Genomic DNA, 26,394 nt, shown 5'->3' on the forward strand with positions numbered 1-26,394 from the left:
CAAAAGAAAACATATAAAAAGACGGGGAAAGAGTTTTGCAACAGTAAATCTTATAATTTTCCCCTACAACTCTTTTTATTACTCTAATTTAAAATTTTGATTTCCACAAAATCAAATCCAAACTCAGCTATATGGTTTAAAAAAATATTGACTTAATTTTAAACATTACTACAATTTAAAACATTGTCAAAGATAAATTTTTAAAAAATCAATTCCAGAAGTTATTCAAATTTGAAACATTTACCCTTTGCTAAACCTCTCTCCGGCTTCTTATAGTCCATAAAATTTCTCTTCCCACAAATTAGTATTTAGTGTTTTTAAAAAACTAAACAAATCTCCAGGTCTCATTCCCTATGGGAAAAGGCAAGAAGAAAGAAATTCTGCGTATGATTCATACCACCGTGAGGAATTGAATAAAACAAGTTTTTCTTTCATTACAGTAAATAACAATCATGAACAAGTAAATGAACCCTGAATAACAATCTGAAAACTAGCTTTCAAGTTTGATAAGCCCATTGCCAGAAATCCTCTATTTGAAATGTATCAGGAGAGGGAACAGATGGGTAGGGATCAGGATAATAAGACGAGCCATCTGTGAATTTGGACATTTCATCAACTTCGTATAACTCAGAAAACATGCTTTCTAAGGAGTTCGCTTCAGATGGCATATCCTCATTAACAACCCCATTGCTATTCACAGACTTGTTGATTCCATTTGAGATTGTCATTGAATTAGAATTGTCTATTGAAAGCTCCTCCTTTTTCCCTTCATCAAAACAAGAATGTGTAGTATAGAGTGTTTGGTGCATATTAGTCTGTGGGGTCACATCTTTCATTCCTCCATTGCTCCTCTGCAGGAATATGGTATCTGGCATAGAGGTGGAATAAGCTGAATTGATTGCAAATCTGTTTCCAGAGTTTTCTCTTTGAAGTTTTCTCTTAATTCTTGTTCTCCAGTGGTTCTTGATCTCATTATCTGTTCGACCAGGCAAATACCGGGCTATTCGAGACCACCTTCAAAGACAAAAATGATCAGTGTGAGTGGAAAACACAAACCAGGAAAGCTAGAAAAATAATCTCTTTGAGATTTTGTTGTAAATACAATTCGTATTCTTCTTTACTGTTTTAATATATGTATTATATTTTCTAATCAATAGAATGCTGAAAGTTGTTTATGAAAAAATACATTCACAATTATTAAGGAGCAATAGAATATATTCCAAACCTGTTACCCCAACGCCTCTGTAGGTTTATGATCAAACACTCTTCTTCTGGAGTAATGTTTCCTCTCTTAAGATCCAGCCGGAGATAATTAACCCATCTCAATCTGCAGCTCTTCCCAGTTCTCTTCAACCCTGGTTAATAAACCTCAATATCAGTCTTTACATAAGTGATTCAAAGATTTATAGAAAGACATAACTAAAACTATTGTAAAGTACATTAGATATTCATAAAGGCAATTCGAAGTTAAAGAAAGTGTCAACTATAGAAACTTGCCACACATCTGAATATGCATAGGAGAAGCAAGAAATCACAGTGAAGAAAAATGAGGAGGACACACTACATGATACAGAAGAGCATGATAATTATTTCTTTCCTAAACCTTAGCACATCTATGATTCAAGAAATTCCTCTGAATTGAAAAATAACAAAGATTGTATCTGTCAAGCACCACTAAAAAAAAATAGATAACCACACATTTTTGTTCAGCTAATTGCAGCTTCTAACATAACAATTCTTTAGAGGCATAGAGCTTAATGTTTTTGAATTTGACTGATGACTACTTTTTCATCAAACATATCCACAAACCCATTGCTTTGTTAGACAATAGTAGTATATAAAACTAAAAAACTAATCAATGAACACCATGCATTTCGTTTCCTTCAACATAGAGATAACCGGCTTAGAGGCCAAGAGGTTTCAATCAGTAAAATTAAGCTCCCTTAAGACATTAGATATTCATTTAGTGGTGGCTTATATTAATCAATAGATGCAAATCTTTGGCTAGATTGTGAAATCACCTGCAGCTTGGGCCATGTAATTCCAACGGCCTTGACCATGAAAAGCTATATAATTGACAAGCAAAGTGTCCTCCTCTACAGTCCATGGTCCTTTCCTAATCTCCCTTTCTTGTGAACTATACATAGAAGCTACAGTAGATAACACCTTTCAAAATCATATACTCTTTCCTACAGTGAGAAAAGCAAATGACAATTGTATTCTACTGTTTTAATTTCTCTAGCTCTTTATTTCAGCTATGTAAAATACCCAAATTCTTCTTCAATCTTGAAAGCAAGTTTAGTTTATGAGAAGCAACTGGTTGGCTATTAAGTCTATTTATATTTCTAGCTCTGCATGTCGGGAGAGTAATCCAAATCTTATCAATCTATTAAGTCTATTATCTCCTACTTATCAATCCAAATCTTGTGAGAGATTTGGTGGACTATTTAACTCACACGTAACATTTGGGCAGTTTACACATGGGCAACGCTGACGGAACCCTAAAATATACCGAAATCTTGAATTGGTTGGCTTTCCAAGTGGTTTTGAGCAGATGGAATGACACGATGGTTAAAGAAATAATAATAAAAAAAGACTTGAGCAAGTCAAAATAGCATGCTCCAGTGCTAGTCAATGTGTTCGGCTGAAAACAGATTTTCCAGACTTTCCTTTCAGGCGTGGAATCGTTTATGATAAAATGAGTTGCAGTAAAGTGATGATATGGTAATAAGCTCTCTCCTAGGTTGTTCAATCTAAAATTGACTGTTGTAGAAGTTGAAGTGGAGTTGTAATAGAGAAGAAATTAAACAACGGCATGAAGATGATTTACATTCACATTGGCAAATAGCCTGCCGTTTGATGCAAGGAACAGAGTTCTGTCTAGGGATGGAGATTGTTAGTGTCTAAGTAGGTGGTGTCTTTTACAGCATGTTAAACTAGCCTGACTCGTAGCTTTTAAGTCAATTCTATTACATATACTTGTCAATTTTATCACTTATACTTTATGAGTGCTATTTAACAAAAATCTCTTTCATAGGGTGAAATTCTAATTAACATTCATTGCATTTCAGTATGTTTCGTATCTTAGCAAATTTTATTCTTAAAAGATAATCTATGCCTAGTAGGAAAACAGAGCTAGGATTTTGTGTGTGCACCAAAATTCTCCTTAATCATAGATGTGGTTGGTCAGAGGGTGGTGTCTTTTATATGTTAAATTATGTAATGTTTTATTAAAATTTAGAATTAGAAGACTTTAGTTAATTTTATTAATCTATATTTCACTAGTTATAGTTTATAAAGTTTTATTTCTTTTTCTAGTACTCTTCATGAGAATGGATTCGTTATTAGTATTCATTGTATTTAGGTAGGTTTGATATTTGGAAAAATTATATCCTTAAGAATGTTCAAGTTGTAGGTAAATATTTCTTCTTTTTTCATTTACAATAAGCTTATTTTTAAAATAATTTTACAATCTATAATGGATTCGTTATTAGTATTCATTGTATTTAGGTAGGTTTGATATTTGAAAAAATTATATACTTAAGAATGCTCGAGTTGTAGGTAAATATTTCTACTTTTTTCATTTGCAATAAGCTTATTTTTAAAATAATTTTAGAATCTATAAATATAGTTGTATTGCCCATAGGTGATATAAAACCTATTTTCATGGAATAGGTCAGATTCATCTTTCTCTATTTTGAAGGAAACGAGACTCCCTATCCAAATGGAGTTAACTTTATCTATTTTAATAGCATTGTCATATTATGCATTGATTTTGTTAAGGAATTGAAAACAACATTTTTAGTTCTCATCCTAAAAATGGACAAAGAGTGGCCACCATCTTAGATTGACATCCAATCAACCTTTATAACTTGGAGTATTAGATTGTGTCAATTTTAGTTCCCTTAGGCTGTGAAAAATTCTAGAAAAGTTGATGTCAAGCTACATTAGAGAAGTTCCATACATGGTAGGCATTTTAAGTATTCAACATCACAAGTCATGAATTGCTCTATTTTACTGATATCAATAATTCAATAAAAGTTGATGTCAAGCTACATTCAAAAGTTTCTTGAATTCCTTTATTTTATTAATATCAATAAAGAGGCAGAGTAAGTTGTAATGCTCGATTTTCTACAAGCTTGTGATTCATTTTTTATGAAAATTATCACCAAACTTTTGAATTAAATTTGGGTTCTAAATTTTATTATCCAATGTATATACATAAATAAAAATCCTATTATCATTGCCACTATACATGATTTTTTCATATGAACTTACAAAATAAGACATTAAATAGACCATTTTTCTCTCCTCTTATTTATCATTCTAAAAAAAGACATTGGAAATAATTATTCTATATGCTATTATGGAGCCAAGGTTAGGCCCCTTCAAATATTCTTCTACTAGTGACTACAGTTTTTTAATCAACAAACTATGGATGGTATCATTGTTCTTGATGAAGTCCTAATCTTAGGAGTAGAAAAATTAAAACTAACCTTATCTAACTATGAGAATGAGAAAAAATGAAAAATTATAATCCCTCTAGAAGTTTCATTTATTTGATATGATCTTGTGAGTTTGGTGAAAAAGACAAAATCATTGATTCTCAATTTTGTATTCCCTTCCTCTTCTTTAAGTTGCACATTGATCCAATTAGATAAAGTGGGAGAAGGATTGAGCCCTGCATAGAAAGGAAAATACCAATTCCAATAGATAACAAAAAGGAATTTAGGAGAAGTGAGACCCAAAAACTAAAATTAAATGACTAACTAAAAAACTAACCAACAACAAAAACTAACAACTAACACCCAACACATTGAAACTTGTAGCTACCCACTAGTACATAAGTCCTTAAGAGGAATAAAGAAAACTACTTTCTCAATTCCTTTACCTTCTCTAGGAAAAAGATCTACTTGAGGGGTTTGGAAGAAGACACATCCCCAAAAGTCACATAATTTTTAGTCACCAAGCGGAGACTTTCTCCCCTTCTACGAATTTCTTCTCTATATTTTCTCTTCAAATTCCTCTCCTCCAACTCATTATAGATACCCCTAAATAATATCACTCATTTTATCCTAGGCTTTCTTGTGTTAAACAGAGAATTCTAGCAGCTACTCACCCAACAATATTTGAGATTCTTTCATGGAACCTAAGCCATTTAGGATTTCATTTTTTTTCCTTCTTTTGAGGGCACAAGGGCTTCAAAGTCTAAGATCCACTCTTCAATAATTTCCCAATTATAAATATTTTTCCTAGATCCTTTCCCAAGCTCCCAGAAATGTATCTTTCTCTTTCCTTTCATCTAGTCTTCATCCTTATCCTCTATCTTTGCCACACCTTCTAGCTTGTTGATTTTATACCATGTAATTTGGAACAAGAATATGAGCCATTTAGAAATAAATTTCAACTTGCTATGGAATATGTATATCAAATCCCACTTATAGGGAAGGGCCTCAAGGTCAATCCTCTTAGAAGACATACTAGGAAAATTTAGAGAGGAGAGCCTAGGAATATGAGGATATATAGGGTAGTTGAGCTAGATTTTAGGGAAGGCAAAGAAGAAGGAGGTTGAGGGCACAATAGTAATCAAGTTGTGGGTAGAATTTTGAGGGGTCTAGGCAAACTCTCTAGGCTAGGAAGAGGCTAAGTCATCTAAAATTTCCACAATCTTCTCCTTCTAGGGAGCATTGTTAAGTTTGTCCTTATGAGAGGGATTGAACCATGTATTAAAAAAAAAAGATGCACATTATGGTGTTGTTCAAGGATTACATGAAGACAAAATAGGGATGAACATTATTATTAAGCTCAATAGAAAGGGTAGGAGATGACCTAACATGAGCAATCAAGTTGCAATAGAATTCCTAGAATCTAAAGATAAAACCTTGGTGAAGTATGGCCCTACATTTAACTTTATCTTTGACAATAAAGAGAAACAAGGACAAAAATACGTAGAACATAAAATAGAATTTGATGTTCCCTATAAAGTGATTTAACATAGGAAAAATGTGGGAGTGGAAACATACAATTTATACCTCCCCTCTAAGCTCACAAAATGAATGAGAATTTCAGCCACCATCTCTAAATTACCTAGAAGTTGCTCTTAGTTAAACCCACTCTATGATTTAGGGATTACATTTTCTAGGGTCCAACAAGAGTCAAAAGTGATTTGTAAAATTGACTTTTGAATTTCAATGGAATTTTCCCCCTCTGTAATCATCTCTATGATAAAACTGATGCTTTTTGCTATGAAAACAAATACTCCCCCTATCAAAATTCTCTATATTAAAAGGTTGTATGCCTTTGACATACTTTTTCATGTTCTCATTTGAGATAATCTACCAAGTCTTAGCATTTTACTTGAACTTATCACATGTATCAAGCTTTATCCATTTAAATTCTCCTCCCATGCTTATAGAAGGCCAAATCCCTATTTTCATTGGCCAAAACCCTAACTTCATTAGCCAACACCAAAGGAAATAATGTAGACTAGAAAATTGATAATAGTAGAATAGAGAAAATAAATACTTTTCAAAGAAGAGAGAAGTCACCTATATGAAAAAAGGTGGTCCCCTTAATGAAAAACACACACAACAAAAATAGAGAAACAACGTTCTTTTTTGAGAATGGAAAATGGGCCTCTTACTCTCTCCACAAGTACAAAATTACAAATTTTCTTACAATATTCTTCAACACATACCGATGAATTAACATCTAGAATTTCCCTACACAATAGTAAAATCCTTCCTTATATAGGCAAAATTAAACCACCCAGGAAGGTTCCTGTCATCAATCCCTAACCTTGACATAGATGAACCCCCCAAATAATTTTTTTTTTCTTATTTATTACATCGAGTGGGCTCAAAACAATAAAATTTTCCAATATTAAATACCCCAACTTTTAGAAGTCATAACATTTTCAAAATCAACTTTGATTGGCTATTATAACCACTTTTCAGAAATCAAAGCTCTTGATCTATAGTGCTTGACTCACACAACTCCACTCAATCAAAGTTTGACCAAGTTCTACAGCCATATATGCCTTCAAAATTGAGCTCAAACACTTCATACTAAGAAACAAAAATAAATTTTATAATACATGTGGTATAGCAATGAAGCTTCACTGATAGGCTGAGATTACTAAGATGAACCTCCACTTGTCAAATCAGAACTTTCTAAGCTCATATGAAATACTTATTAAAAATAGTAACTCTATATTGAAATAACTATTGTAAACTACAATGGGAAATTTTTTTATATTGTCATTGATGTCAAACCTTATTAGTGAGACAGTTACTACCTAAGTAAACAAACATATCAAGATGATTGATGAAGACGATTTGAGAAGAAGAGATAACAAGAGGACATAGTGGAAAGGTTGAGTTATGAGGAACTAGAATGGGCACTTGATTAGTTTGACTTTGGCAAGATAACGTGTTGCTTAATCATAATACTAAGTGGAGAGGATAGATGTGTTGAAGCCTAGAAGAGATGGTCAATCAAGAACAAACGTATAGGCTTAATTGAGCTTCAAAGAAGACCATTAGGGAACTTATAGTTGAAGTCAAGAAATGCTAGTGTTAATCGACTGAATAGTAGAAGCTAAGAAAATTCAGTATCAATCAAGTGCTAGTAAAGACAGAGTATAAGGTAAGTTTGATAGACCACTAGTAATAGGACCAAGTGAAGACAATGTAAGAAGAGTGAGAGAAGTAAGTGATAACTGAGTTGTCTAGTGATGAACAAGACCAAGGAACACAATGTTGGCTAAGTGACATCATTTTATAGTTTATGAAGGAATTGAGATTCCTAGCTAACATAGTTGAATTCTTGGAATATGTAAAGCATGTTGAAGATAAGGATTGATGAGTTGGAACATTGAATGCAAGGGAAACCCAATTTGAGTGTTTCAATGCATTAATTCAAAGAGAATTTTGGAGAATTTTCTTGAATAAAAGCAAGAAATAAAAAGAGCATTAGATGAATTTAACATAACCCTAAGATCAATGGTGGTATTTAAGGGGAAAGAGATCAAGCTACCTACTATAGGAGTCATAAGGATTAACCTAGAGAGGTTAGAAGACCTAAAAAAAGGTTGGACTAGCTATTGATTATGTTGATTGACAAACTTGAGTAGAAGCTTGAACAATGAAGTGTTGAGGTGAAGAATGATTGCTTGAAGGGTTGCCAAGCAAATAAGTGATGGAGATATTAATGGAGGCTAGTCAATGAATCATTAGTTTGATCTAATTGTGATTTTTATTTGCAAAGTAAGTTGTAATTATTTAGATCAACATGTTACTTTATAATCATTGCATCAATTGAAATCCTTTAATCAAGGTTGACCTAAAATTTATTTGTAAATCCTTTGATCAAGGTGACATTCTAATGGAATGTTCTTAACTCCTCTAACAAGGGCACTCCTAATAGGGTGCTTAAATCCTTTAATAGGGTTTGACCTAACAATATCAATTGCAACCTTTAACAGTGTTGGATCCTAATAGAGATGACTCTTGAAGATTATAAAATTGGTAAGATATTGCTAAAGGTTTCTTTCAAATTGAGTTTCCATGTTAAATCTTGTTGTCTTACTTCTTTTATGTTACTGATAAGTTTTTATAGAGAGTGAGTAGACTAGATATTAGATGATTTAAGTTGTTTGATGAATTAAAAAGTTTAACTGGTATATCTAGACTTGAAGATAATTGATTCACCCCCACCCCTCTCATTTATTCTAGATTATTCTAACAATTGGTATTAGAGAATTGGTTCTTAGAGAAAAATGTTTGAAGGAACTTAAAGCTAGAGATCAAGATGTACACAAAGGAGTTACCAAAGTTGAACAAGGAGAATTTTACTGCATGGAAAAGTTTGACAAAGCTACACATAGATGGAATTGGATATTCAATACAATTCTACTTGGAGAATGAATATGTAACTATACCTACACCTTTGATAGCCTGGCAGATAAAGGAGGAACAAGAACACAATTTCAAGTAATTATGGTGGAGATTTCATCTTCCCTAAGGTATTAGGAGTTTGACGACATAAAAAATTGTGATACTAGAAAGAAGATGTGGAACAAGTTGGCAAAGATCCATGGAGGAGATAAGAATGTACGTAGAGCCAAATCAAAAATATTGGGAGGAAATTTTGATGAGATGGAGCTGGTAGAAGGTGAGAACATTACTTGATATTTGAAAGAATCATAGAATTTGTGAATGTTATCAAAGGAGCTGATGGAAAGATAAGTGATGAAATTGTGGGCGACAACATATTGAGAACTTTAATTCCTATTTATCCTATTAGATTTTATACAATACAAGAATTGAGATGTACTCTTGCTAATGATCTAACTAAAGATAGTTTGTTTGGTAGACCCACTGCTTTTAAATTATCAAACTTTGATAATTTTAATGCCCCTGTTATTGAATATACTTTCAAGTCACAATTGGTTTTCAATAAGTCAAAGAAAAAGAAATGAAAGTATAAGGAATGTGATAGTGAATATTCTAATGATGATCTCAAGGATCTTCAAGCATTAATGACTATGAGACTACCAAGATGAAAAGGAAAATACAAAGGTATACTCTCTATAATTTATTTTTCATGAAATAAAGTTGGTTAGATTGCTACAAGATATCCTAACAAGGATGAAAAGGATTAGAGGAAAGAAAAAAAGTTCAAAGGAATAAGAAATGGAAAAGACAACAAAGGATACTAGGACTACAAAGGAAAAGGTGAGAAGTCTTCTTACATTTCTGAAGAGGAGAGTAATAGTGAGTCTGATAGTAATGATGAAGAAGTTATTTTTGTTTCTCTAAAAGATGATTCTGATGAAGATGAGAAAACAACACTTATTTTGTATGTGAGTAAAGATGATAGATGGATAATTTATAATGGTTGCTCACATCACATGACCAGTATTAAGAGAAGTTTAAAAATATAGAACATTACAAAGGAGGTAGTATTAAGTTTGGTAATGATGAACCACATCTTGTGAAAAGTAAAGCATCAAAAAAATTAATTGATAAGATTAGATGTTATAATGCTTATTAGGCTGAAGGTCTTAACTAAAACTTGTTGACTATGTCACAGTTGAACAGTTTAGGCTATAATGTTGAATTTCAACACAAAAAGAATAAGATCTACAATTGTTCTAGAGAATTGACTAGAAGTGGAGACCAAACCAGAGGTAACTTTTTCTACCTAGACCTATATGATGGCATGTGCTTTTTTGAGAAAATTGATGATATATAGTTATGATATAGGAGGCTATATCATGTGAACTTTGACAATTTTGTTTTAGCATTAGTAAGATGAAGAAAGTAAGACGGCTGCCAAGATTAAAGAAACCTAATAATGAGATGTCTAAATAATGTCACCTAGAAAAATTGACAAAGTCTAGTTTCAAGAGCAAGACCTATACATCTGATGTTATTGTACAACTAGTTCATACTGGCCTTTTTGGACCTATTGGTGTAAAAAGCTACTATAGTGACAAATACATTATTCTATTTGTTGATGACTAATGTAGAATAATGATTGTGACATTTCTTAAAGAGAAATCTGATGTATTTTAAATGTTTAAGTAGTATTGGTCTAGATTTGAAAAGGAAATTTGTAAGAACTTGAAGTGTCTAAGATTTGATAGAGGTGGAGAATTCATATCTGGTAAATTCAACACATTCTCCAATCATAGAGAAATTGGGAGACAAATATCTGTACCTTACACCCCTACATAGAATGGTATAGCTCAAAAAAGGAATAGATCAATCATAAACCATGCTAGGACATTGATGATGGAGAAGAATGTTGCATCTAAGTACCAGAGAGAAGCTATAAGTCAAATTGTTTATACCTTGAATAGATTATAGGTTTAGAAAGGTGCACATATTACACCTTTTGAGTTATGGTATGATTATGCACCTTATGTGAGTTATTTCAAAGTTTTTAAAGAAAACTCTATATATTGAAAGAAAATAGAAATTGAAAACTTGATGCAAAAAGTGATGAAGGCATATTCTTAGGTTACTGCACTAAGAAGAATTCATATAAGTGTTTGAATTCTAACACTAACAAAGTTGTGAAAATTGAAAATGTGAAAGTTGATGAATATGCAGAAAATAATGAAGTTGAATGTAAGAAGAAACATGAAGATTATATGAAATTTACATACATTGATTAAGGTTAGTCTAGCACCTTATCAGAACCTGAGAAGAAAGCTACTGAATAGTAGTAGCTAATACATGCCAAGTTACAACAACAATGTGGAAATGATTAGGCAATTGGTGCTAAGCATCAGGGAGTGCATGCCAAGAGTTAGGAAAAGTACATGGAGTACTACCTAAAGAAATTCTACATGATGAACCTAAAGAGGGAGAAAGAAGAAGATATCCTACTTTAGAAAAATATGGGAGGAAAAATCATGCACCTAATCAAAACATTGGAGACAAAGAATCTTGTGTTATGACAAGAAAAGGACTAAGAAGTAACACATGTTTACTATGTAAATGTGAGCCCAAAATAATGAAGGATAATTTGGATAATGAACATTGGATCAAAGAAATGAATAAGGAGATTAAGAAGATAGATAAGAACAAAATCTGGTCACTGTTACCTAGACCAAAAGACAAGACTATTATTGGAATGAAGTGGGTATTCAAAAACAAGATGAAACAAAAAGGTGAAGTAATAAGAAAAAAAGTAATTCTAGTTTGTAAGGGATACACACAAGAAGAAGGTATCGAATATGGGGAGAAATTTTCCCCTATTGCAAGATTGGAAGTAGTAAGAACTCTTCTTGCATATGCTTCTTACAAATGATTCAAAGTATACTAGATCGATGTCAAGACTATATTTATGAATGGAATTGTAGAAGAAGTCTATATTGAACAAGCTAAATAATTTTTTGACCCCAAAAAATCTAATAAGGTATGTAAGTTTCACAATGGTTTCTATATGAGTGGAGTACCATATTGATATGATTGATTAAGAGGATTGAAGAACGGCATAACAAAAGTACCCAAAGTAAAGGTTGAATTATGAGGAACTATAGATGGGAACTTGATTAGTTGGACTTTCAGAAGAAAAAGTGATTGTTTAATCATACTACAAGTGGAGAAGACAATTTTAGTAAAGCCTATACAAAGTGATCAAAGAATGACCAAAATGCCTAAGCTTGATCAACCAAAAGAGTAGAAAATTAAGAATCTTGAAGTTTAAGTTGAGTGATAGTAGAGTTTATTGAGTGATAGTATAATTGGAGAGAAATGTAGCTTTTTTTTAGCATTAGTATTCACTGAGTATTAGGAAATGTGTCAAACATAATAGTTAGTAGCAAGCAAATAAATATTTAGTGTTGACCGAGTGTCAGAGAATAGTGTTAGTTGTGGGACTTGACATTTGATAGATTGTGAGGAAATCATGATTTCTAGCTAACATAGTTGATTTCTTAGAATATGGAAAGCATCTTGAAGATAAGGATGGATGACTTGGAGCATTTAGTTCAAGGGAAACCATGTTTGAGAATTTTTATGAAAGAATTCATGAAGAAGTTTGGAGAAGTTTTTAGAAGATATAAGATGAGATGAAATGATGGAATGATTTGATCAATTTAACCAAACCCTAAGATCTACAATTATGGTTAAGCAACAAAAGATCAGAATTACCTATTTAAGGAAGTACATGGGGTAAACTTAAAGAGGTTAGTAGAGCTAGTGAAGACTTTAACACGGTTGATACACTTTTTGATTCTACTAATTTGAAAACTTGAGAAAGAGACTAAGAAGAGTTGTGAAAAGGTCAAGTATGATTACTTGAAGGGTTGCAAAGCATACTAGAGATAGAGATGACAATGGAGACCAATCCGTTGATCAACATATGAACCAAATTATGATCTGTATTTGCAAACTAAGTTGTATTTGTTAGATCAATCCATTGTTACTTTCTTACCATTATATCCATATTAAAATACTTTAACTAAGGTTGACCTAATAGTCATTTGTAAATCATTTTATCAATGAGACATTTTAATGGACTATTCTTAAGCCCTCTAACAATGCTAATCTTAATAGGGTGATTAAATCATTTAACAAGGTCACTTTCAATAGTGTGTTCTATAACCTTTAACAGGGTTGGTTTGTAACAAAGCTAACCTCAAAAGAGTGAAAAATTGGTGACATGTTACTAACCAATGGTTATTCCCAAATTGGGTTTCCACATTAAATCCCAGTGCCATACTTGTGTGGATGTCATTTTAGATATTTTACTACTAAAGTTGTATCATCTTAAAATGGAAGAACTTTTGTGATAAGAGTGTTTATCCATAGAAGTGGTTTGAGGTCATGAAAAGTAAATTGAATGGTTCTTTGCATGAATCTAGTTGTTCTCCCCCTATTCTTCTTCTCTCTCTCTCTCTCTCCATTTCTACCCTATTTCTGACAACTTTCTCTATGAAACTAAACACTTCAACTTCTAGATAAAGGATGACCTGGTGGGTCAGTGTCGAACTCAACCCTAACCTAGGTCAAGCATGACTTCAAACCTGACCTAGGGTAGCCTGATCTCATCCTTGACCCCAAGATCATTTTTCAATTTCTTGGAGTTATAGGACATCAAGCTTTTGAAAGTTTCCTTTTCCCACTTCTAAGTTGGTTGTTTCGGTTTTCGAAATGGTACTCTTAAATTACATTTAATATAGGTCTATTCCTATGGGTTAAGGTTTAATGGGATTTAATACTCCTATGTCGGCCTTCTCTAAGTGTTAGTGCCCTAGATCATTATATAATGAAGCTTTCTTCCCTCATTTTGACATCCACTATTCATATTCATGAGTGCATACACTATCTTTGAGAAAATTTATTATCCACATATTATGAAGTTTACAAGCACAAGAGATATTGAATAAACTATCATTCTATGAAGGGAAGTTCTACTATCATTCAAACATTCAAGCATACAAGTGTTCAAGAATTCAATTCATCAAGGAGGACCATTGTTAGCCATTGAAGGATGCAATCTCTATGGAGCCCTCTTGTTGAATATTTTTCCAACCATATTCATTCAAGCCTTCCTCTATACAAAGATACATTCAATATTGGTGTTTAAGACCTAATGCCATTGATTTGAGACATCCTACATAAATTTATACATATATTTGAAGCATCTATACTTGTGGATTTAAGGATTCAATTGCTCCCCAAGGATTTCATAATAAGCAAGGTGAATTGATTCATTTTTTTTTATGCATATTACGATTTCAATTCAATTTCAAGGTTAATTCCAAACCGGGGTTTCACCAAGGAAAACCTCTCATTCAAACAAACAAACAATTTTTCATGCAAATATAGGTGTACAATGAATTGAAGAGCATATTCAGATGCCATTTTCATCAAAATTGCAAAATCCACAAATTAAAAAAAATTCAGAGTAGTGCAAGTCAAGGTTGACTTTTTGGGGTATAATTGTGCCCCAATGTAGGATTGTGCCCGCTATCAATGTCAAGGTCAACCTCCCTTCAAAAAGACAAAATATATCTGGGTTTTCTCCATCTCAATATTTCTAGTCTGGAACAAGTTGTAGAGATCCTTGTGTTGGAAAATGAAGAAGGGGTAACTGAGAGGGGAGGGATGAATCAGTTACCACAAAAACAAATTCAACAGTCCCAAAGATGCCTTAAACTTAGTTGTTGCTACTACTCGGTAAACACATAAATTACTGCTTAAAACTTGATAGATGTTTAGTTAATTTATTAAGCATTTACTGAAATAAGCGACCATGCAAAAGAAAGTAATCATGAACACAGTAGACACCAGATTTACGTGGAAACCCAATATGGGAAAAACCACCAGCAACTAGTCACCAATTTTCACTCTTCTGAAGTGAGCCCTGTTAGGAGCCAACCCTGTTAAAGGTTACAAAACACACTGTTAGGTGTGACCCTGTTAGAGGATTTAATCACCCTGTTAGGAGTGGCCTTGTAAGAGGTCTTTAGAACAATTCAACTGAATTGCCACCCTATTAAAGGATTTATGGAATGCTGTTAAACCAACTCTATTAGGAGATTTTGGAATCACTGTTACAATGGTTAGAAAGCAACAATGAATGATCTGAAAATACATGCAACTTATCTTGTTGAATACAGATCTCAGTTTAGCTCCACAAGATCCTTACTGATTAAATATATCTTTGCAGCTCCAAGATTTCCCTCTGCTCAACTCTACTTAGGCACACACAAGTCTCTTCCTTGCACTTCCTTGCACTATCCATATACACTCTCTATTCCACACTTTTTCGCATCTTGAGCACCTCTTTATATACTATACATAATACCAGGTCAGCCCAACCAACTTGACAAAACATATTCCAAAGTCGGCTTGAACTAACAATCAAAACAAAATTCTTCACTGGCCGACGCTGCTCGGTCAATACAGAACAAAAAAAAAAACTGCTTCCTGTATTAACTGGCAGAACTCGTTAAAAACTACAATTACCGGGGAATTCGGTAAACCTGCCACTTCCTTTGGAAACTGACTAGACTCGGTAAAAGCTTTCTTCGACTACCGAGTGAGCTCGGTGAAAACTAAGCTTTCCTTAGCTTACCGTGCAAACTCGGTTAACACTAACCGTCCGCTACAAAATCCTTTGATACCCGAGTGATCTCGGTAAGAACTAAACTTTCCTTAGCTTACCGTGCAAACTCGGTTAACACTAACTCACCGTGTGACATATAGGAACGCTTGGTATACATTGCAAAAGGCTTTACTGACCGACTGAGCTCGGTAGACTCTGTAAACTATTTTCCTGACCGATAGAACTCGGTAGACTCTGTCTGATAACTGATATGGCATTTGTGTAACATCAAAGACAATACACAATTACTTAATTGTATCCAACAATCTCCCTCTTTGGCATTGATGGCAACACAACATGTCATAGCAGAAATGAAATTTGAAAGCAAGTCTACAGCAACACAACACAATTAACAATTCTCCCTCTAAGATAGAGAACTCTCCCTCTTACAGTAATCTCCCTCTGTGAAGGAATTACATAATCAAAATTCGGAAAGATATGATAGTAAAACTCTCCCTCTTTGACAACACATGCCAAAGACAATCCAATTTCAATGAATTTCATTGTACCTTTAGTACTGATTCATATGCAATATTTCCTTGATTTGCTGCATCAACTGATGATTGTTCAATTTTGTAAGAGCTGATGCATCACTAAAACTTATTTTTAGTGAACTTCAGATAGGGGAATGACCCCTAACTTACCTCTGAGATAAAAAAATGCATCCTTAGGTAAAGGCTTTGTGAATATGTCAACAATCTGTTCCTTTGTATGGACATATTCCAATCTGATTTCCTTGTCCTGCACCGATTCTTTGACAAAGTGATACTTGATTGCAATGTGCTTAGTCTTAGAATGCATTACTGGATTCTTAGATATGTTGATTGCACTTGTATTATCACAAAACATGACAACTGGTTCCTTGATTTCCATCTTCATGCCTTGTAGCAATTGCTTGAACCAAACAATATTAGAACAGTTTACTGCTGCAGCAACATACTCTGCCTCTGCTGTTGATTGAGATGTACAATTTTTCTTTTTGCTTGTCCAAGAAACCAACCTCTTTCCAAGAAAGAATGCACCTCCACTTGTGCTTTTTCTGTCGTCAAGGTTTCCTGCCCAATCAACATCAGTAAAAACTTTTAAGTCTAGGTTTCCTCCAAATTTATACCATAATTCATAATCTTCAGTTCCTTTCAGATATCTCATTATCCTCTTGATTGCCATCATGTGATTTTCTCTTGGTTTGGCTGAAAATCTTGCCACAATTCCAACTGCAAGAGCAATATCTGGCCTAGTATGAACTACATATTGCAACTTTCCAATCATAGATCTGTACAATGTCTGATCTATTTCCTTTGAATCATCTTCTTTGGTAAGTTTTAGTCCAGTACACATGGGAGTTCCAACTGGTTTACAGTCTTCCATACCAAACTTTTTCAATATCTCTTTGATGTATTTTGCTTGAGTGATGTAGATGCCATTCTTGTTCTGCTGAATTTGAAGTCCAACAAAGAATTTGATTTCACTGAACATTGACATTTCAAATTCCTTGCTCATTTGTTCTGAAAATTCTTTGCAAAGATCATCATTCCTTGTGAAAACAGTATCATCTACAAATATTTCTGCCAGGACAATCTTATTTTCTGGTCCTTCCTTGATATACAAACTACTGTTATCATTATTTCTTTGAAACCCAATTTGAATAAGATAGCTATGCAATCTTTCATACCATGCTCTAGGGGCTTGTTTCAGACCATACAGTGCCTTGTGCAATTTGCAAACCATGTTCTTTTTATCTGGATCTATAAAACCTTCAGGTTTTTCAATGTAGACCTCTTCATCCAGTATACCATTTAGAAATGCTGACTTGACATCCATCTGATAAACTTTAAATCCTTTGTAAGCAGCATATGCTAATAAAGTTCTAACACCTTCCAATCTAGCAACGGGAGCAAAAGTTTCTCCATAATCTATGCCTTCCTCTTGAGAATATCCTTTGCACACTAATCTAGCTTTGTTTTTTTATACTTTACCATTTTCATCCAACTTATTTCTGAAAACCCACTTTGTATCGATTACATTTTTGTTTTAGGCCTGGGTACAAGAGTCCATGTCTTGTTTTTCTCTATCTGCTATATTTCTTCATTCATTGCTTCAATCCAATTATCATTTTCTAATGCATCTTTGACAGTTCTAGGTTCAAAATCAGCAAGTAAACAAGTACCTTTCAACTTACTTCTTGTGATGGTTCCTTCAGATTTATTTCCAATGATCTGATCTGCTGAATGATGTCTCCTGACATACTTGGCTAGAACAGGTTCTTTTCCTTTTGGATGAATCTTGTCGTTATCTTCTTGCATTTCACCTTCATGCTCGGTTTGGTCTGGCTCGGTATCAACTGGCTCGGTATGCACATGCTCGGTTACCTCTGGCTCGGTAATCTCTAACTCGGTATTCTCTGACTCGATAGACGTTGGCTCGGTAGATGTTGGCTCAGTAGATGTTTCCTGCAACTCAGTTAGTGATGACTCGGTAGAAGAAGGTTTCTGATTCTCAGATGCAGTTGATATTATATCCGATTCACTGAAGACGAATCTTTTGTAATCTTCTGGTTCTCTTATGCTTTCTTCGTCAGTCTTTTCTGCAAACTCATCAACTTTCACATGTATACTTTCTATGACTTTGTGAGTAGATAAGTTCAAGCATCTATATGCTTTACTCTTGCATGAGTATCCAAGAAATATACCTTCATCACCTTTTAAATCAAATTTACTTTTTCTAGATTCTTTCAAGATATAACATTTGCTTCCAAATACTTTCAGATAACTTACATTGGGTTTATAGCCATACCATAATTCATAGGGAGTTTTGAATGAGTCTTTTTTCAACTGTACTCAGTTTAAGGTATGAACTGCTGTACTGATAGCCTCCTTCCAGTATTTGATAGCAATATTCTTTTCTATCATCAAGGTTCTTGCACAATCCATGATGGATCTGTTCCTTCTTTCAGCTATGCCATTTTGTTTAGGAGTACCTGGTGCTGAAACCTGTCTTTTGATTCCTCTTTCAATACAAAAGTTATTGAATTCACGTGAAATAAATTCACCACCTCTGTCTGACCTTAGGCATTTCAATCTTTTCCCTGTTACTTTTTCTACTCTTGCCAAATACCATTTGAACTTTTCAAATGCTTCTGATTTGTTCCTTAGGTACATGACGGTCATCATTCTTGAATAATCATCAACAAAAAGAATAAAATATTTTTCACCAGTATAGCTTTCAGTTCCCATAGGTCCACATAAGTCAATATGCACAATTTCTAATCAATCTTCAGACTGATAATTTTTTCTTTTGAAACTAGACTTACCCATCTTTCCAATTTGACAATTCTTGCATAAACCGACCTCCGGTTTCTTTAAATCAGGAATGCCTCTCACTTTCTTGAATTTTCTTATCTTTACCAAATTGTCAAAATTCACATGACATAACCTTTTATGCCATAACCAACTCTTTTCTACTTGAGCAATAAAACATGAATGTTCACCAAGTTCAAGATAGAACAAGTTACCTTTATGTGAGCAATGTTTCTGGATTAGATTGTGTGAGTTTTTTTAGCATCAACGTTTCGGATCATACTACATGATCCATCATCAGGACAAGAGAACATCAAAGTTTGAGTACCAGATCCAATCAGCTTTCCTTTACCGTTCAGCAGTCTTTCTTTGCCTTGGATGAATTCTACTTTGAGTCCATTGTTGAGTAACTATGCCACACTCAACAAATTGTGCTTTAGGCCTTCTACCCAATAAGAATTATCACATACAAGTTCCTGGGTTAGAGTGATTCTTCCTTTTTCTTTGATGCAACAAGGTTCATTGTTTCCAAATCTTACACTGCCACCATCATACTCTTCAAATTGATCAAACTTTGTTTTATCTCCAGTCATATGATGTGAGCAGCCACTATCAATGATCCATGTATCATTCTTACTTATGTGAGAGATGAGTTCCATTTCTTCATTGTCAGATTCATCTTTTACAGCAATGTAAACAATCTCATCCTCTTCTTCATCATTAGAATCATTAGAATCTTTAGCCATAAAACATGATTTCTTACTTTTATCCTTAAATGATTTGAGATCTTTCTTACTGTTCCATTTATTATCTTTCTTTTCATCTTTATCTTTCTTGTTTGGACACCTTGCAGCAATATGACTGACTTCTTCACATGAAAAGCAGATTAGGGGTACTTTACCTTTGTATTTACCTCTTCCTCTTGAATATTTCCTTGCAAGTAGAGCTTCAATTACTTCAAGGTCGCTGTCAGAACTCTGATCTGATTGATCTTCACTCTCTGACTGAGATTCCTTCTTCTTCTTGCCTTTGTCCTTGAGTGAAAGCTTGGCTTCAAATGTAGACTCAATGTTCTTTGCAGCTGGAACATAATTATCAAAATTATCTAGTTCAAATGCTGTCAATCTTCCAACTATGGCCTCTAGGTTTATCTTGTGATTGGCCTCACACCTTCTTTCTTGAATGGCTGATACCCTGATGGCATAAACTGGAAGTAGAGTTCTAAAAACTTTACTTATGACTGTCTCTTCACTGATACTTCCTCCAGAAGCTTTGATAGCACTGATACATGCTTTAATTCTTTCAACATATTTGGCAATGTTTTCATCTTCTTTCATTTTCATCTGATCGAACTGTCCTCTCAGACTTTCAGCTTTGGCTCTTCTGACATTGTCATCTCCACCATAGATCTCTTTCAGTCTTTCCCACATTTCATAGGCAGTAGTGCAGTCCTTGACATCATCAAACTCTTCATAACTCAAGGTAGATACAATATCAATCATCATAATGTTATGAGTCTTCTTTATAGAAATGTCATTGACTGATAATGTACCTAATGGTTCTACATATTCCTCATCAAGATATTTCAGACCAGTGTCACCAATGGAAGCTAGATGAAGTCTCATTAATCCCTGCCATGCTAAGAAGTTGTTTCGGTTAAGCCTTGGGATTTCCCTCTTGTCAGACATCTTGATCTTTGGCTTAGATCTTTCAAATCTCCTCCTGCAAGCACCAAAAGCTCTGATACCAATTGTTGGAAAATGAAGAAGGGGTAACTGAGAGGGGAGGGGTGAATCAATTACCACAAAAACAAATTCAACAGTCCCAAAGATGCCTTAAACTTAGTTGTTGCTGCTACTCGGTAAACACATAAATTACTGCTTAAAACTTGATAGATGTTTAGTTAATTTATTAAGCATTTACTGAAATAAGAGACCATGCAAAAGAAAGTAATCATGAACACAGTAGACACCAGATTTACGTGTAAACCCAATATGGAAAAAACCACTAGCAACTAGTCACCAATTTTCACTCTTCTGAAGTGAGCCCTGTTAGGAGCCAACCCTATTAAAGGTTACAAAACACATTGTTAGGTGTGACCCTGTTAGAGGATTTAATCACCCTGTTAGGAGTGGCCTTGTAAGAGGTCTTTAGAACAATTCAACTGAATTGCCACCCTGTTAAAGGATTTATGGAATGGCTATTAAACCAACCGTGTTAGGAGATTTTGGAATCACTGTTACAATGGTTAGAAAGCAACAATGAATGATCTGAAAATACATGCAACTTATCTTGCTGAATACAGATCTCAGTTTAGCTCCACAAGATCCTTACTGATTAAATATATCTTTGCAGCTCCAAGATTTCCCTCTGCTCAACTCTGCTTAGGCACACACAAGTCTCTTCCTTGCACTTCCTTGCACTATCCGTATACACTCTCTATTCCACACTTTTCTGCATCTTGAGCACCTCTTTATATACTATACATAATACCAGGTCGGCCCAACCAACTTGAAAAAACATATTCCAAAGTCGGCTTGAACTAATAATCAAAACAAAATTCTTCACTGGCCGACGCTGCTCGATCAATACAGAACAAAAAAAAAACTACTTCCTGTGTTAACCGGCAGAACTCGGTAAAAACTACAATTATCGAGGAATTCGGTAAATGTGCCACTTCCTTTGGAAACTGACTAGACTCGGTAAAAGCTATCTTCGACTACCAAGTGAGCTCGGTGAAAACTAAGCTTTCCTTAGCTTACCGTGCGAACTCGGTTAACATTAACCGTCCGCTACAAAATCCTTTGATACCCGAGTGATCTCGGTAAGAACTAAACTTTCCTTAGCTTACCATGCGAACTCGGTTAACACTAACTCACCGTGTGACATACAGGAACGCTCGGTATACACTGCAAAAGGCTTTACTGACCGACTGAGCTCGGTAGACTTTGTAAACTGTTTTCCTGACCGACAGAACTCGGTAGACTCTGTTTGATAACTGATATGGCATTTGTGTAACATCAAAGACAATATAAAATTACTTAATTGTATCCAACACCTTGAAACTACATATAGACATTAGAAAACAACACTTTCTAGATTCAAGGTGAGTATTTATCTTTTATCTCTTTCAAGATTTAAGCATGTACTCTCCCATTATAAAAAGATCATATAACCCCCTCTCTCCCTATTTTCCATCACATGATCCATTTATGCATTGATCACTTTCTTGTGCTTAATCAATTTGGATCATCACATTGAAAATAAGTTTAAGAGAGAAAACCTTATTATCTTCCTATTCATTTTGGTGAACTCAAAATGCTTACTCTCTTTTCATTTTTCGACTAGATGCCTTATTGTGATTTGTAGTGTTATATTTCATTTTATATTTATTAGGTATTTTCTTGCATTAAGATTAGATTTAGTTTATGCTCTTGCATTTTAAAATTAAAAAATACAGAAAATATTACAAAATCTCTTTCAAAATATAAAAATATTTATGCTTATGTTTTCTTAGTTAAGTTCATTTACATTGTCTTGGTTTATGAGCTTTATTACTTCTAGTCCTACTTCTAATCTTAGGGTTAGATGTAGTTTTAGACTTATGGGTACCTTTGAGCCAGAGTCTTCTTCTTCTTTCCTTATTCTAATCCTATTATCAAGAAAAAATCTTCTCACTCATCTCATGATGATGATGATGCTTGAAGAGTTCCTTTTGAACAAGTCCAAAAACTTTCAAACCAACTTGATAAAATGGGTAATTGACTTCTTCAAGAAAATCATAATCAAGATTGTATTCAAGATATTGAGGCTCTTAAGAAAGTTCTTCATGATAGTGACCAATGTGTTAATCTCTTGCATTGTATTACTCACCTTGTGCATTCCACTATTAAACCTTTAGCTCAAGAAGCTCAAGATTTAGGGTTATTTCCTCCTATGACTAGTGTCAAACCTTCTTTTGCTCCTCTTCCTAGCATTCTTATTTATACTCATTCTTTGGTGATTGGGATGGTTCCTTCTATTCCTATGAGTGTTGCTCCTATATCCCTTCCTACGCAAAAACATTCTTATCATAATATTCCTATTATATATTCTAATCCTATGCCAACTATAGTTCCTAGTGTTCCTCCAATTGCATCTTCCATTTGTGTAACTTCTTACACTTTACCTAGTTTACCTATTGTTGCTATTCCTCCTATTTCTTCTCATGACTATACAATTATTAGTTTGGCTCAAACTGTGTCATCTTTACAACAACAACTTGCCTCTTTAACTCAAAACAAGTTTAGTATCCCTACTTGTGACATGGGAAGTCCTTTTTCTGAGGATATTATTCGTACTCTAGTTCCTCAGCAAGCTAATATGCCTCATCTTGAGAATTATACTAGTAAGTGAGACCCTTTTCATCATGTTAAAACCTTTCAAATCCTTTGTGGTGACTATGCTCATGATCATAGGATTTTAGCTAAGTTATTGGCTCAAAATTTTTGTGACAAGGCTTTACAATGGTTTTGTTCTTTGACACCATATTCTATTACTTTATTTCATCAACTTGCTAATGCTTTTACTCAATATTTTCAAAACAAACTTGGCCTGCAAGTGTCTTTGACTAATTTGATGCATTGTAAACAAAATTGTTAGGAAAAATTGACTAAATTTATTGGTCAATTTAAGAATTTGCATGCTCAGATTTCCTATCTTGTTCCTAATATTGATATTCAATATATGTTTATTTCAAATTTGCAAAGGCATATTAGAGATAAGATTTTTCTTACTGAATTTACTTTTTTTCAACAACTTTGTGCAACACTTCATCATTATCAATTACAAATGAGTCAATTTGAGAGCACCACTCTAATGGCTCCTATTCTTGTCTATAATAGTGACATTGCTCCTAATCCAAATAAAGTTGAAAAATTCAACAAATATTTCAAGATAAATAAAAAAGAAAATGTAGTTGTTGATCAAGTTGTTGTTGCATCTCACAATGCCACTTATGCATCTGCTGATTTTCAATTGAATCATATGTGTATTCCTCTTTCTAAATCTTTACACTCTATTATGAATAGGTTGTTAACTACTAATATGTTTACTTTAACTCCTCTTCAACCACTCTTTCTTTTTACAATGGTAGCTAAATCTTTTGATCCAAAAGAGATTTTTTCAATATCATCACAAGAATTGTCATGATACTGAGAAATGTTATTCTTTAAAACATAAGGTTCAAGACTTTTATTGATTCTAATGCTTTTTCTATTGATAATTTTGATAGTAGTGGGAATAAATCCATTTTCCCTCGTAAACAAAATTTTCAAATCTATACAAGTTGTTTACCTACACATGATACTAAAACTAGTTCTCAACTATCTTCTATGGATATTATGCATGATTCAAGGATGGATGATCTTAATAATGTTGTTAGTCAAGTAGAGCATGTGGTTCAATCCATATCTCCACCTTAGTCTCAAGCTTGTCTTCAATCTCAAGTTCTAGCTCCACCTTAATTTAAACTTAAGCCTAAATTGAAGCCTCAACCTAAACCTTGACAACAACCTAAGAAAAAGTGACATTGGGAACTTTTGATTACCTTTGATGATTTTGAGACTATTAAAGCTTTTGATGGTCCCCTTTATATGTATGCTAAGATTTATGAGATACCCACTCATGGATGTCTTGTTGATCCTACCTCATTCGTCAATATTATTACATAAGAAAATCTTTTTATGAAAAGTTTGCAATGTGATTTTTATGATAAATTGGATGTGTGGATTCAAACTTGTAATGGTTTTCTTTATCTATAATTTGGTTCTATTGATTTACTGGTTCAACTTTGTGGAAAGACTGTGAACACCACCTTTGTTGTTGTTCATACTTTTGATCACTTTCAAGTTAAGCTTTGTTTACCACAGTTAGATGCCATGTATGTTGTTTCTTCACCTATTCATAAATGTATTAAGTTTATTTATGATGATGAAGTGAAGATAGTTAATCATAGTTTATATCACACTTCTAGGCCTAGGGACTCTGCTACAATTGACTTCCTTTGGCCTTCATTACCTAATTCATGTCCTTCTCAAATTGATTATCTTTTCCATTCATACCAAGTCTATAAGCATCGCAAGATACTTGAGTTAAGTTTACCTACTAAGGATCTTAACCATGATCTTTTGCCTATACCTTCCATACCTCCTTTATTTATTACTTCTACAACTATTAATCAAGCTCCTCATGTTGTTTGCAAGTCTACTAGTAATCCTCCTATATAACCTATGAAGGATCTGGTAATTGTTCCTCCAAGTTCTCAACAAATTTAGAGTAATGCAAAATGTAATCGATCTACTAAAAAACAATATAAAAAGAATCATGTTCAAGGTAAAGCTTGTAACTTTATTCTTCAAAACCCTTTACCTTCTTTGGATACAACTATGCATGATGTGTTAGATGATGTTTTTGTTGATAATAAGTTGCATGATTCAAATGATTTTATTTGTATCTTAGATCCTATTTTGATTAATTTAGATGAAGAAGATACTCTTGATGATTTTAATGATGAATATGAAACTATTGAAATTGACATTGATTTATCTAAAATGCTTTCCTCACAATTGACATTTACACCTAGTATTGAACATTGTGATTCTCAGGAGGATCCTTGTTTGAAATTGGCTATCATTCCTACTATATTGGATATAGTCCCTCTTATGAGTTACCCACCTTCACTAAATTATATACAATGAAATGGGGAGAGTAGGTAGAATGCTCGATTAGATACCTCTTCATGGTAGTATTTGTTGTGTGTTTTTCTATTGTATTGTATTTCACCCATAATATGTTTGCTAAATGTTGTTAGATTATTTTATAAGATCTATGTTTCTTTGTTGGTACAAGGTGATAAAAGAATCACACCTGGTGTATTATTCCTTGATATGTATCTCTATTCTTCCATAAGTTTTTTCATGTTATGTTGTACTTGTGTTATTTTTCCTACATGCTTCCTTGTGTAAATCTAGTTGGATTTGCAACTTGGTAGCATTGGTTCATTTTGGTCTCTAGGTGATGGTCTAAAAAGATTCTTATTTGTATTTCCTATATGATCTTTCCTCCTTTGTGATTGTAGGTGTACTTTCTTTGGGGAACGATGTCAATTCATTTGCAATAATATCATATATATATATATATATATATATATATATATATATATGTATGTATGTATGTATGTATGTATGTATGTATGTATGTATATGTATATATGTATGTATATATATGTATATATGTATGTATATATATATGTATGTATATATATATATATGTATATATACATATATATAGATAGATATATGTATATACATATATATATACACACATATATACATAAATACATATAACATATATATGTATATATGTATATACACATATATAAATATATACATATATATGTATATATACATATATGTGTATATATATGTAT

At 33.4% G+C, this 26,394-nt stretch overlaps 1 protein-coding gene across 1 annotated transcript; it reads right to left on the reverse strand.

Moving 5' to 3' along the window:
* Positions 1-406: 406 nt before the first annotated feature.
* LOC149571777 (MYB-like transcription factor EOBII) lies at positions 407-2,267 on the reverse strand. Its single transcript, XM_089809889.1, has 3 exons — positions 2,022-2,267; positions 1,226-1,355; positions 407-1,014 (listed from the first exon to the last, which is right to left on the reverse strand). Exons 1-3 carry the CDS (start codon positions 2,143-2,145, stop codon positions 498-500), a joined length of 771 nt encoding a protein of 256 aa, XP_089666015.1. The 5' UTR covers positions 2,146-2,267; the 3' UTR covers positions 407-497.
* Between the last annotated feature and the right edge of the window lie 24,127 nt (positions 2,268-26,394).

The sequence above is a fragment of the Cupressus sempervirens genome, chromosome 2 (genome assembly GCF_028749045.1).
Source record: "Cupressus sempervirens isolate cs-2001-9-10 chromosome 2, ASM2874904v1, whole genome shotgun sequence".
Lineage (NCBI taxonomy): Eukaryota > Viridiplantae > Streptophyta > Pinopsida > Cupressales > Cupressaceae > Cupressus > Cupressus sempervirens.

What these genes read in the sequence shown, in the direction of transcription:
- LOC149571777 (XM_089809889.1), bottom strand. Translation starts at nt 2,145, where the DNA reads ATGTATAGTTCACAAGAAAGGGAGATTAGGAAAGGACCATGGACTGTA. An exon ending in TTACATGGCCCAAGCTGCAG is followed by an intron (nt 1,356 to 2,021) that starts GTGATTTCACAA and finishes TTTATTAACCAG; the next exon opens with GGTTGAAGAGAACTGGGAAG. An exon ending in CAGAGGCGTTGGGGTAACAG is followed by an intron (nt 1,015 to 1,225) that starts GTTTGGAATATA and finishes TTGTCTTTGAAG; the next exon opens with GTGGTCTCGAATAGCCCGGT.